Below are 14,463 nucleotides of genomic sequence, written 5' to 3' on the forward strand. Positions count from 1 at the left end.
CAGAGTCCTCAATACAGCTGGATCCCAATTATTGGCAGTTGGACAGGCCTCCTCGGGACTATGTTTGGCCCATTCTCTGTTCTGGTCTCTCTGACCCTCCTTCCTCCCATCTCTTGGGATCCAGCCTACTCTATGTTGCTCCCACTTTGTGCCTCGAAAAGGCTGCAGAGGATGCAAAGTTGTTTTTGTTTGTTTCTTTTGTTTTTACATTAGTTGAAATAAAATAAATAAGCCCAGTGCATGACTGATCCCCAAGATGGGGCCTGCACCTGGGTCCCTCCATGGTCTGTGACCCACTATACAGAGCTTTCTGGACAGAATGCAGCATGTCCGCATCCTCTGGCTACCCACCTTTCCCGGGCACATGTGGCCAAGGTAGGGCAGTCAGGGGGAGTGCCAGAGCAGCCAGCTACCTCAGTCTCAATTTAGCCTCAGTTTCCCCCTGAAACTAATTCTCCCTCATGGGCAAATGTGGGGAAGTAGAGCTGCCCTATCATCTCAGTGACTTCAGAAAGCTCAGCAAAGCTGCTGTGGCCAGAGGCATAGGGCCCACTAGGGACTGGCTGTATGGACTGGATCTGGGCCAACTCAGGCACCATTATAAACACCTACTGTGTGCAAGGCCCTAGGCCAGGGCAGTCAGGGAAGCAGAACCAGCCCTAGTTCCCATCTTTGGGTTGACCAGCTGGCTGAGGGTACAGGCAGATGCACAAGGAATGGCCTGATCACACCATGAATTAGGGAGAGGATCTGCCTGGATGAGAGGGTGCAGTGGCGAGGCAGTAGGTGTGCCTGTGAGGCTGGTAGCTGTCCCTGAGGGCTGGTCCAGTGCTCCTACATCTAGTAGATCAGGTTGAAGGGACACTGAAGAATGGATGGGCCAGCAGCATCCCGTCAGAGCTGCACTTAAGAAATCCTGACCAGCTTTGATTCCTCTGTCAGAGGCCCAGGGTGGGGCTTCCACTAGAACGTGAGCCATCATGGACCATGGGGACAAAGGCGACGTCCTAGATAGCAGAGAATGAGAAGCAAGGAACTTGTCCTGATGCTGCTGAGCTGCCATGCCAGCCCCGAGTACCCAGCCAGGCTGTACTGAGAGAGTAAGAAACTTCCATCCGGTTTACATCGTTCTGTTGTTTGTACCCCAATTAACTGAGTTACAAACGTCTAAATATCAGGCCTTTCAGCATTGAACCAAAGTTCTCCTGACCTCAGGAGACCTTGTTTCTATCCAGTTCCTCCCTCGCTGTGCAGTATGGTATATACACTCAGGTCCCAACCATGGCCTTCCATCGAGGGGGTCCTACTCAGTCCCACCTCCTCTGCTGGGCCTGCCAGGCTTCTTAACTCTGGGATACCTGAGGCCTGGGTCACCCTTTGGAAACTTGCATCTCCTGCCCTGCAGTGGGCATTCTTTTACACATTATTTTATCCTTCTAAGTAATAGAGCCCATGAAGGCAGGGGCCATGCTTCAGGCCCACCAGAGCCTCCGCAACACCCCCTGGCTGAGGAATCTACAGGAAATCAATCCTGCAAATACCCTTGAATCTCTGGCCTGCTGAGCTGTGCTTGGCTCTGGGCAGCTTCACACAGCACTGGGGGTGTGACCATACCAACACTCAGGCCAAGTAGCCTTCCCTCTGACCCCAGTCAGCTTTCTGAAGTCAGGATCAAGTCATTGCAGGTGCCCATTAAGGCTGCCCTCATCTCTCTGAACAGATGCAGTGTGAGGTTGGGCTGGGGGTGGGGATAAATGGTTCTCTCAGCCTAGGGGTCACCAGGGACGACTCTGAAAGGTCTGCTGCCTCCTTCCCTTCTGGCCACATAACCCACACAGAAGACCCTGGTCTGAGGACAGCCGGCTGGCTGAGGGAAATGGACGGGTCTCTGACACCTCTCCTCCACAGTCTGCCCCTTCAGATCCTCTGCAAACCTAGAGCAGAATCTCCAAAGTGCCCCACCAGCACCAAACCCTAGGAGCCCTATTATTTGTGGGATCCATCACCAACGTGGATGTGTGAACCTCCAGCTCATTCATTTTACTGCTGAATAATATTCCACTGTGAGGATATATCACATACCACTTGCCCATTCTCTGCTCAATGGACATTTGGTTGTTTGTAGATGTTTGTTACTATAAATAATGATACTACTAAAAAGAAATCTTATGAATCTATGTGCTCTTGGGAAGGGGTGCTTCACTGTGGGCTGGGTGCTCAGGGAGAACTTTCCAAGGGCAGACGGCACCCTCCCCTCTTCTACTTACTGCTCTCTCCACCACTGCTTCTCAGGACAGCCATGCTTTTTTGGCCTCTAATCCCACTGTCTCCCACAGGCAGCAATGAGGTATCAGAAAGAACAGCTGAATAACCAGAGGGTATACGAGGGACTTGGAGGGTCACCAAGGATCACCATCATGGGCCAGCCCAGAAACCCAGACAAGACATATGACAGCCCCCGATGGAGCACAGAGTTCTTCCCTACCTGCTGTGGGGGCGCTCGTCCTCGGGAGAAGGAACAGCTGCTGTCCAGCTGCTCACTGCAGTCTGCTGTCCACTGCAGGGGAGAAAAAAGTGGTCAGTGATGGCAGGACACACAGGCCCATCCTCACTCAGCCCAAGCCCCCCTCACATGGCCCTGTCCTCCTGGGGCAGAGACAGTATAGAATCCTGCTTGGCCATTTCAACAGCAAATCCTTCCCTGCCAGCAGATCCAGGCTGGTGTCTCTGAATTCCAAGTGGAGGTGACCCTTTGGTGTATACTTGGGAAAGTCAAAATCATTTCCCTTCACCTACACCCACCGAAGTGATGAAGATTCAGCTATACTCCCAAGTCAACAAGACATGACACAGGGTCATTGAGTTTTGAACAATGGGCACCTTGTTGGACTACCCGGCCAAGCTTTGGTCATGCTAGCCCTCTACAATGTCAAGGCCAAAGCTAGAGGTGAAGCATGTGTGTGGGTTTTCTGTATGCCCAGCTCCCAAAGATGATGGACCTATGGACTGACAGGTCAGCTAGGCATTGGGGGAAGAGCCCCAGACTGGCCATCAGAGCCCAGACCCACCACTTACCCTAAGAACTTAGAGGCCTGATGTGCCCCAAAGTGTGGTCTAAAAACCACCTGCATGACAGTCACAAAGCCTGCCACACTGGGGTCCCTGGACCCCCCCTCTACACCCACTGAATCAGACTGTGAGGGCAGGACCTGGGCATCAGCATTTGACAAGCTCCCAAGTGATACACCAGAAATTTCAGAGCCACTGATACCCATGTGATCTCCCAGGCCTCATTTTGTCATCTATAAGATGGGGACAGCTAGGCTGGGCAACTCTGTGAGGTTGAGATGAGGACTTTTGTAAACCATAAAAACACTGTAGAGCTATGGAGTAGTAGTAACAGTAGCGCCCTTCCTGTGTATGACGCTATCTAGCTATGTGGTGATGTTTTATTATTGTGTTAAACGTTAGCCAGCCTCATAGGCTAAGGCTGTTGAACATTGACCTTGATCTACACCCTGTGTGATACACGGAAAGCAGAAATACCCAATCTCTCTCTGTCTGACACAATTGGTTAAAACTGGGAGTGAGTGTGGATGGCTCAAGGCCTGGTTTTATAAAACCTTGGCTGGACACACCCTCCTGACTGTGGGCCAAGGGCAAAACCTTTGTATAGGAAAGATAGTTTATTACAATGCTGATGATACAGGCCAGCACAAGTGTACTGTAGAGCAGTGCTATCCAACCGACATAGATGAGAGCCACAATCAGGAGCCACAGATGTAATTGTAAGTGATCTAGTCCCCACATTTTAAAAAGATCAAATTAAACTTAATACTATATTTTATTTATCTCAATATATTTCAAATAGGTAATTAACATAACATTTATTAATAAGGTATTTTACATTCTTCTTTCCACACTAAGTTTTGAAACCCACTTACAGCACATGTCAATTTGGACCAGCCATATGGGGCTGGTGGCTACCATATTAGCACAGCTTGAGGGAGATGGCAAAGGTGGCACACTAGTTCCAGGAGAGTCCTGGTCCTCACATCCATTTCTTGCCCATCCCTGCTCTGCACTGCAGAGGGGCTGATCCCTGCCAACTGTGACTCCTAGGTTCCTGGATCAGCTCGGTTCAGCCAATGGGAGACAGGAGGAAGGAAGAAGCCCTTCCCCCCTTCTCCAGCCTCAGGTGGCATTACTAGCAGTGACTGCGACTCCTTCATGGCTCTAGCCCTCTCCATATAGCCTTCTGTGCATGACCCTGATCCCTGGTTCTGGCAACACCATCTCCTGCCTTGTGCCTCAGGTCTAGTGGTGGTAATGGCTTCCTACAGTTTCTCATCTCTGGATTATTTAGTTGCTTAGCTTTTTTTTTAATCACTCCCTGGACTGAATTCCCTGTCTAGGTATTTGCAGTCTCAAAGCATCTCCCCAAGATATTTATTATGGCGGGGGGAGGAAAAAATGAGAAATCCATCAGACACCACCTTGACTGAGTTATCAAGGATAACATTGTCTATGATAAAATATACCAACATCCTGGACTCCTCAATACGATGCACTGAGAAGGGCACATCACTTCTGACGTGGTCTTGCCAAAAATGCACAATCTCAATCTAATCAGGACAAAACATCAGGCAACTCAAATTGAGGAACTTTCTACAAAATAAGTGACCAGTACTCTTCAAAAGTGTCAAGGTCGTAGAAGACAAAAATGGCCAAGAAAGTTTCACAGATTGGAGGAGAATAAGGAGACATGACAGTTACATGCAAATTTGGATCTTGGAACAGAAAAAGGACATTAGAGGAACAACTGGTAAAATCCTGAATAAAGTTCCATTGTACCAATGTCAGTTTCTTAGTTCTGATCATTGTACTGTGGTTACGTAAGATGCTCATATTAGGGGAAGCTGGATGACGAAACAGGTTCATGGGGATGCCCTGTACAATTTTTGCATCTCTGCTATAAATCTAAAATAATTTCAAAATAGAAAGTAACACATATGTGTGTGTATATACACATACATATTATATACATACAGGGTGGGGCAAAAGTAGATTTAACAGTTGTTCACATGGAAAATAATACAATAATTAACAAATAATAATACAAGAATAATCTGTTTCACATACTCACAACTGTTAATTCACTTTTGCTCCACTCTATATATGTATATAGGTATCTATATCCATCTATCTATAAATGTTTAAACTACTGCAAAAACAATCCCTCTGTTTTATATACTTGAGTGGCTTCTTTCCTGCTTGGGGCCTGGCTGACAGGGTTGGGGACGCCAAGGCACGCAGTGACTACTGGCCATGGAGTAGACTAGATCTTGTCTAGTCCTATAAGAGCCTTGCAGAGAAAGGCTTCCTTCTTCCAGGTGTCCCAAACACTCCAACCCTAGCGCATAGTGCTGATGTGACACCCCCTAGAACACTGCCTTGCGCATGGGTGCACCTCGTCTGAGGTTCAGTATGGTCCCTGGCAGGGTGGGGCTGGGAAGCCAGGATGGCTCCCCTGGACCAACATGCATAGAGGAGGCCAAAGCCTCACACATGGCCATAGGCAACCCTGCCCTTCTGGTTAGGCTTTCCTAGAGCAGTTCCAAGCTTTGATGAGACGGCTTGGCTTCGTCAAATCCATCCTTAACTTTATCCACCAACCAGAATCCATTTCCGAGTGCATTCGGTATGTGGCTGCCACACCTCCCTTCACAGACGAGGCCCAGGAAAGGAAAAGGGGGAAGCCAAGATTCCTGGAGAAGAGTAAGCCTGGGGTGGGTTGCCAGTCAGCTCAGGGGCAGACTGTGGGAAGCGTGACTTTCTGGCTAAGGAGTCAGAGACTTTTCCTGGATAGAAAGGATCAGAAGAGAAGGGCCACCCTGTTAGGAAGGCTGAACTGGCCTGGGGGGAAGCCGGTCAGGAGGTTGGAATGCAACATTCAGGCTTCCACTGAGAGTGGAGGCAGAGATGGATATGAGGGCCTGAGAGCACGGTACAGACAAGCAGTGAGCGAGGGGCTGACTGGCATGAAGGAAAGCGAGCCAGATGGTCAAGTCGCAGAAACCCACCCCAGAGGCCCAGCCAGGGCTGGGTAGAGACATGGCCCTGGATGAAGTTGTTGGAGGAGGGAATGTGGTCCAACCATGCAGAGCTTTCCTGACCCCTGGGGGAGGAATTTAGTGTGAGTCACCACACCTATTCCAGCAAGCTGTGTGTGTGACAACCCACCTCCAACTGCCAGCCACGCAGCAGCCCCAAGCAACATCCTCCCCTCCGCTGCTGTCTGAATCACCTCCACTGGGAAAGTGTTTCTTCCCAGTCCAAACCCTGGGAGCTCTCCCTTCCCTTTTCCAAAGCTCCTCCCTGCCTCTGTTGGGACTCCACTCTCAAAGCTGTCTGCTTTCTTCTGAGGCCGTAGCTATACCACCTCCTTACCCTGGGCCCTAGTAAATCTCCAGACACAGACCTTCCTGAACTGGTCCTTACCTATATGAGATGATTCCAGGGTGGAGAGACTCCCCCAGCCACCCCAACACTCTCTTCCACACCACCTCCATGCCTGACTCCCACACACAGAGCATTTCTCCAAGGTAAACCAATTTACAGCTAGGAGTGAGTCTTGCGTGTGTGTGTGTGTGTGTGTGTGTTGGGGGGTGGGGTGGTAAAGGTGATTTCCCCTGAAAAAGGTCATGGAACACAAATAGGCAGGAAAAGTGGGACATTTTTATACATGGGAACAGTGAACATCAAGTTCATATGGTTTGGGGTCTCCACCATAGCTATTATAATCTATTTCTTTATTTAAAAAACTGAAACAAAGATGGCACAGGGTTAATATTTTATAAACGGAGTACAGGTGTTTATTCTGTACTCAAAGGAGATGTCCATCCTACTAGTCTCTGCTGTCACTGGACATTTAAAATATTTCACACACTAAAAAGAATTAAAATCTGTTATAATTTATGATTTAAAATAATATAGTTCTATAAGTCATATTATATATATATATACATATATATACACATATGTACATATATATACACACACACCACACATATATATGTTGATAAAAGCATAAAAAAAGGTGAGGAAGCAACTCACCAATCTGATGGGGGTAGGGTAAGGCAGTGGAAGGACGCAGCGGCTAAGGGAGATTCTATTGGTAATATGTGAATTCTTGGGTACCATGAGAATGTATGCCTATAGTACTTATATAAGTAAAGATAAATTATTTTTTAAAATAAGGGGAAAATATAAAATGAGTCCCCCATGCTCAACCACCCCACAGCTCCCCTTAAACTCACTTCTTCTGTTAAGCCTTTCATGGGTGGTCCACCATTGAGCGCTTCCTCCTATGAGCAAAGACGGCCAGGGAGGTGGGGAGATTCAAAGGCCAGCGGAAATGAAGGGATAGGTTAAGGGGGGATGAGGAATCAGGGAACAGGGAAGGCAGAATGAAAGAAAAAGAGAAGAAAAAACACTGTGAGAAGGAGACGTCAGGCCAATCTGAATACTTGGATCCCAGCCTCCCTACGGGCAGGGTTGCCTCTCCCTTTGAAAGGTCACTTGCATTTACAACAAAACCCAGGACTGCTAAGTGCCTGACAGCATCAAAAAGGAATATCAGAGATAGCTTCACCCTCACTGGCTCTTTATTTGACTTATCGACAAGAATTTATTGGAAAGTACCCCTAAGTGGAGACAGACATGCCCTGCTGTGGCTGTGGTTGTCAACCTTAGTGGACATCAGAGTCACATGGGGGCTGATAAGAATGCAATACCCTGGCCCCTCCCAATTCAACTGCACTCTGAGGTGGGGCCTGTCCAAGCTTCCTGAGCGATTCCAATGGGCAGCCCGAGTTGTGAACACTGATTTCACACCTGGTGATGATCCGCAAGATCACCCACTAACATTAGAAGTGCCAAACTTGCCCCACTTCGAACATCCAAATTTCTTCCACAAAAGTTTAATGGTCAATGAGATTCAGAGTCCTACGTCTCACTCTATAGGGGGAAAAATATATTAACCACCCAACAGCCTGTACCCAGCAGGGAACCTAAAGTAGGTGGGGAAGGGGTAAGCACCAGGGCCCAGCTCAGCCATCACTGGCAGTGCGGTTTGGCTAATTCCTGTTTCTGTGTCTCAGTCTTTTCTTCTGCAGAATGGGGCTACAATCCCCCCCTACACCCAAGCACAGAGTGAGGACAACTTTCAGGATATGCCTTTGGGGACTTGGGATCCATTGGAGGGCAGGCACTCTTGAAATGCATGTGTGGGGGTGTGTGATTTAAAATGTTATTCTAAAAGCACTGGGAAACTTGGAGCATACATTCTCTTGGTTGCTCATCTAAAGAAATGGAAACTTGCTTTCCCCTCCCCTCCTCTTCCATCTACCCATCCTTCCATCCATCCATCCATCCATCCATCCATCCATCCATCCATCCATCTTTCTAGTTGGTGCTGGGGGAGAGGTAGGGAGGACCCAACTGGACAAGCATACATTTTCCTCCTGAGTGTCAACTGTCATCTCAGATCCTAAGGAAATGACCTCACCAACTGAAGAACAACACTCCATTCCCTCAAGCTTTCTCAAGGTTTCCAAGATTCTTAACAATTTTCCTCTCCCAGAAACATTAAAACACCACCACAGACAGGCAGACGGGGACATTCTCTGCGGTTATTTTTGTTCTTTGTTTTTGGCTTCCATTTAAAATAGTCATCAGATTAAATAAAAACAATCAAAAGTGCTTTAGCAGAAAGATTTCCCATAAGGCTATGTCTACAGAATGTGTTATGTAGACACTTCTAAGCCTGGCCTTGCTTAGAGTTGTCCACAGCTGTGCCCTCCTCTGGAGTCTGTCTGTACCCCAGCTGTGTATGTGGGGTGTATGTGGGACAGGGAGTGGGGGGTGGGATCAGGATTGAAATGTCCCTCCTTGGCCAGCAGCACACAGGCGGACCTGCCCAGTGCTCACATTCTTCTAGGGAAGTTCAGAAAATGCAGAAAGTTTAAGGAATGCATCCAGACGTTACCAGTGTTTTCCATACTCTGCCTCACAATAAACATGTTTATTTTTTCATTTTTACCTTTTAAACTTTTATTATTTTTTTAATCTTCACCCGAGAATATGTTTTTTTATTGATTTTTTAGAGAGAGGAAAGGAGAGAGAAAAACATGGATGTGACAGAGAAACATTGATCAGTTGCCTCCCATATGCACCCTGACCGGGGAATGAACTGGCAGCCTAGGTATGTGCTCTGACCAGGAATTGAACCTGCAACCTTTTGGTGTACAGGATGATGCTCCAACTAATTGAACCACCTGGCCAGAGTAACAAACATCTGTTTAGAAGCCCCTCCAGATGTGGATGTTGGAGTGTGGTCAGGCCCAACCTATCCCAGGAGCAGGAGCAGGCAGTGCAGGGCCCAGACTGAGGGCACCTCTCTATTTGCTGTCTGTGCTTAGAACTTAGCAGTCACCACAGGAAGGTCAAAGTTGCTGGCAGGCCCCTCCTTCCCAAAGTATCTTCCCAGTGTCTGCTCTGGAAACCAAGAATTCACAAAGCTTTCCTCTGGGGTGAAGCTTCATGGCTTCCTTAGACCTTCCTCCTGTAAGAGCCCATTTCACCTGGAAGAACCTTTGAAAGATGCCCTGTGGGAGGCCACCAGGGTCTGCATGGTGGAGGAGGCAGGCTGCACACACCAGGCCAGCCCCACCCACCTGTCCATGGGGCCTGCTCCTGGGGGAGTCAGTTCCAGGATGCATACGGGAGGCGGCAAGAATTGGTTCCTCCCCTGCCTGCCCTTCCAAATCTTGGCCCACAGTCTTTCATCTGAGTCCACCTTCCACCCAAGACCAGGGCTGCCACACACTGACCCAGGGGGGGATGAGACCAGCCTGAGATCCTGGTCAGACACCTCATGTGCCTCACTGGGTCTGACACAGAGCCCCAGGGGATTTCTCGAGAGACTCAGTTCTGTGACCGTGCACAATTGCCTACATTTGAAATCAGAAGAGATATTCTGATTTTGGATATGCATTTTGGATAAGCTGCAACTTCCAGATCTCTTCTACAACATAAGCTTAAGGAAGACAGGGAATAGGGCAGAGCACATAGTAGGCACTCAATAAATCTGTGTTCTATTAATTGCACATTTGCCCAATGGGGCAGAACAGAGTAGAGGTGGGTCAGAGGGTCTGAGAGGGGCTTCCTGCATGGATCCCATGCTCTGTGGGTGGGACCATCTGTATCTCGACAATCTAGGGCCAGGCAACCAGATGCTGTCTGGATTCAGGGTCCCCTTATCACCCCCTTTGAGTTTGCCCAGGCCCCTCTCCCCCTCCCTGGGGCAGTGCTCACCTGGGAGATGTGGGACTGCGTTTTCTCACTCTCACCATCACCTTCCGTCTTGTCTGACAGCAGCCCCTGCACCTGGTACTCGAGCACGTAGCTATCGATGAAGCGTTCAAGCTCCTCGATCTCCTGGGAACGGCTGCTCCCAGCCTCGGAGGAGGCCGATGCTGCTGAGGAGTTCTCCATCCCTCCAGCTCAGGGACTGGGTCAGGGCTGTGGGAGAGAAAGAACAGGAATTGTGAGACAAAGCTGGAGGGAGAGATGATGCCCTCATTAGTGTGAAGCATATGCTTTAATTCCCCTGACCCACCTGGAAGTGGGGAGAGCTAGAACCTTTCTCACCTCTAGGTCCCTTCCCACCAGGGACCCTCCCCTTTTCCTGACAGGATCTGAGCCAGATAGGAAGGGGCTTCAAAGCTTGTCTGGTATCCCTTTCACTGTCTGGAGATTACTGCTCTACAGGTGGAGCCCACTCAGCTGGAGGAAACAGTCTGTACGTGGTTTCACCATCAGAACTAGTAGAATGGTCGTCTCCCAAACCACCACCATTGGACACACACAGAGGAATGAATAATGTATGCACGGAACTCCGAGACCACAAAGGGCTGCGTATGCCTAGACTATGACTGTTGGTAATAAAGACAAGGTCCTAGTATGTTTCAAGGAACATTTGAATTTCAAAACCTTGGAATACTGAGAACTTTTTTAGAAAGTAGTTATTTGCCAATGACCAATGTTTTGTTGAGTTTTTAACTAATGGATGCAAAGCAGGGCAAGGAATGGCCCGCTGGGTTCCAGAAAGGCTATGAAATTCACAAATGCTGACACCCCCACACCCTTGCTGGCCTTCTTAGGGGTTGGGTTGGCAATGGTGGAAACTCAGTTTTTTTATTTTTGGCTACTGCAAGGAGCCCAGCCTCCCTGGGACCCCAGGCCGCAGCAGAGTGTATGATGCTGTAGGGTGCTTGATCTGGGCTCCTGAGCTCAGTAGCCTTGGGGTTTGTAGCCTATCCCATTCCAGAGGGAGCAGTCTGAGGTTTCAGGTCCAGGAGCCCTCATCAGAGTGAGGGAACCCCAGTGTGGAGGCTTAGGTGGCAGTGGGTCTGAAGGGAGTCAACTCAGACTGGAATAAGCATGCCTAATGGTGCAAGGCCACAGTCAGAGGTGGGGGTGGGGATGTCCAATGCCCCTTCCTCCACCTGCCATTCAAGGCCTATAGTGGCCTTACATCCCTCCCACCACCACCACCCACCTTACCCCTCCTGCTCCCACAGCTGCCCATGTCCCCCTTTGGCCCCCTGTCTACTCTGCTGCTTGCCCCATATGCCTATGTGCTAGGCAGAAACATAAGAGGCTCCTGGGTGTACACCTTCTCCCAGTTACTCAATGAAACACCACCCTAAGGTGTCCTGGGAAGGGATTTTGCAAATACAATTAAATTTGAAATCAGCAGACTTTAATATATGGAGACTATGCAGGAGGGCCTGATCCATCACATGAACCCCTTAAATCTGGGACTGGAGCTAGAGACGGAGATTCAAAGCACAAAAAAGACAGGACACACTACTGCTGGCTTGAAGAAGGAAGGGGCATGTACAAGGAATGTAGCAACCTCTAGGAGCTGAAAGCAATCCCTTGTCAATGACAGGAAGAAGAAGGGCACCTCAGTCCTACAACCACAAGGAAGTCAATTCTGCCAAAAACCAACCAGGAGTTTGGGAGCAGGCTTTGTCGCCCAGAGGCTCCAGACAAGAACTAAGCCTGGTGAACCTTGATTTCAGCCTTGTGATATACCAAGTGTGACTCTGATGTCCAGAACTGGGAGATAATACATGGTACTGTTGTAAGCCATTAAGTTTGTAGCAATGTGTTAGGCAGCAATAGAAAACTAACATGCAATGAATGCTCTGCCTCTGCTTTTGCTCACATTGTACCCCTCAACCAGAAGCACTTTCCTACTCCCTCCACCCACCAAATCTAGAGGTCCTTACACTCACAGAATGCTAAAATAGTGCCTTAGAGGCCATATGGCAACTGGTCCAATCCCCAGGTTTAATGGTGACTAGTGGGCAAAGGATTCACCCAGCCTTGGTTTGTGGACATGAACACTGTGACTTCTAACAGGAATAGCTAATGTGTACTGTGCCCAGATCAAGTGCCAGGCACTCTTCTCAGCACTTGATATGCGTTTAGACACTTACCCTCACAACAACTCTATGAAATCAGTATAATTATGCTACTTAGAAAATGGAGGTTCAGAGAAGTTAAGTAAGTTGTGTAACTTAGCACAGCAGAGCTCCAGGTCTGCCTATATCTCACTGCCTCTTCACCCCCCTCCTGGCAGCCTGCTCAAGCCCTCAGGACATTTCCCCTTCTCCAGTCCCCACTGTCCTTCCAGTGCACAGTGAATTTAAGTGCTGTGTGTATGTTTCTTACTCTGCAACAGGGATACAGGCTCTGGAGTGCTGGGCCCGTGCCCAGCTGCTGGTCTCAGCCAGATGGCATAAGATTGATGTCCAGAGAGAGCTGAAAAGGAACCGCCTGCAGGAAAAGGTAGTGCCTAGGGCCATGCCTATTATTCCTCGAAGACTTCAGATCTTATCTAGGGCTTTCTGGCGCCCTTCACAGGTACAGGTGGAGGACTGGGTTTTGCAGGAACTTGCATGGAGCTCTTCCAGGACTGCGTGCCTGGCTCTGCCTCCTGCAGCAGCCTCTGTCCTGCTCTGCTGGGCTCTCCTGGACTCACACAAGTCTCCCCTGGGGCTGTACCTTAGTCCCATGAGGGAGCCCCAAACCCACACTGGCTCACTGAGGAAAGGGATAGGCACTGACCCATTCCAACCCTGCAGAATTTTGGTTCCCAGAGGGACAAAGAGGACGCCCCCTCACTTGTCTTGGACATGTCCTGTGGCACATCCTCTCACCTGCCCTTCTGCAGTCACTGCTGCCCAATCAGATTCATGCAGCAGAGCCGTACAGCACCTGACCTTGGCCACCCTGAGAGCCTTCTGCCGGGGCTCCACTGACACACGTCAGTCGGTATCTGCAGGATCCCACCTGGCATGGGTACCTGTACTCTGGAAATGCAAGGAGCTAACATGCCTGGGCACACACTCCTTTTTTGGTCTCTCAAATTACACTTCTGAAGTGCTGTGAACATGGTCCCTCAATGTATCCAAGTAGATGGAGCCCCAGCTGCCCACAATGGTGACCAGATCCATATACCTCTTTGTCTGGCTCTCCCCGCTCCTATGTCACTCCCCCAGGGACTCCTGCTCCTGGGGTGCTTCCAAGAACTCTGCTTTCTGAGGGAAACCAGGCTAAACTGTCACTTGGGCTCCCTTGTTCATTCTAGAATGAGTCCCAACCAGGGAGCCAGAAGCCCCTCCTTCAGCAGAAAAGCCCAGCTTTATCTCTGTACATGGGGGGGGGGGGGGGGGGAGACAGTGCTGTCCTCACTGTCCATCTTCGCAGCTGGAAGTTGAGTCATGCACATCCCATTTTTGTAAAATATACATAACATAAAACTTAGCATTGTAATAATTTTCAAGTGTACAAGTCAGTGGCATTAAGCACATGCACGATGGTTGTATAACCATCATCGCCATCCACCTCCATCTTCCCAAACAGAAACTGTGCCCATTAGACACCAGCTCCTCCTCCCTCCTCCAGAGGCCCCTGGCACCCACTGTTCTACCTTCTGTCTCTGTGAATCTGTCTATGCTGAGAACCTCGTATAAATGGAATCATAGAGTATTTGTCCTTTTGTGACTGGTTTATTTCACTTATCATAAAGTCTTCAAGGTTCATCCATGCTGTAGCATGTGTCAGAATTTCATGCCTTTTTACAGCTAAATAATACACCATATACAATAATATATTGTATGTATATCCCACATTTTATTCATCCATCCATGGACATTCGGGTTGTTTTCACCTTTGTCTGTGGTGAGTGATGCTGCTATGAACATGGGTGTACATGTATCTGTTTGAGTCTGTTTCTAATTCTTTGGGGTACATACCCAAAAGTTCTGCCCCATTTTTAAGGCAAAAAGAGTGAGGAGGCACAGAGTAAACTCTCAGGCTGGTGGA

General features: G+C 48.9%; 1 protein-coding gene across 8 annotated transcripts in view; it reads right to left on the bottom strand.

Annotated features, from left to right (window-relative positions):
- CTIF (cap binding complex dependent translation initiation factor) overlaps positions 1 to 14,463 on the bottom strand; it is a 248,619-nt gene that overhangs the window by 172,664 nt on the left and 61,492 nt on the right. For 6 of the 8 annotated variants that reach the window (XM_081148374.1, XM_081148370.1, XM_081148371.1 and 3 more), the window contains exons 2-4: positions 10,378 to 10,584; positions 7,320 to 7,367; positions 2,486 to 2,557 (exon numbers count right to left, since the gene is read on the bottom strand). In XM_081148374.1, coding sequence (XP_081004500.1) covers positions 2,486 to 2,557; positions 7,320 to 7,367; positions 10,378 to 10,557 — 300 coding nt within the window. In that variant the 5' untranslated portion in view covers positions 10,558 to 10,584. The remainder of the gene's footprint in view (positions 1 to 2,485; positions 2,558 to 7,319; positions 7,368 to 10,377; positions 10,585 to 14,463) is intronic. The other 2 variants (XM_081148375.1, XM_081148376.1) reach the window with 1 other exon arrangement.

This window comes from Miniopterus schreibersii (genome assembly GCF_964146895.1).
Source record: "Miniopterus schreibersii genome assembly, chromosome: 10".
Taxonomy (NCBI): domain Eukaryota; kingdom Metazoa; phylum Chordata; class Mammalia; order Chiroptera; family Miniopteridae; genus Miniopterus; species Miniopterus schreibersii.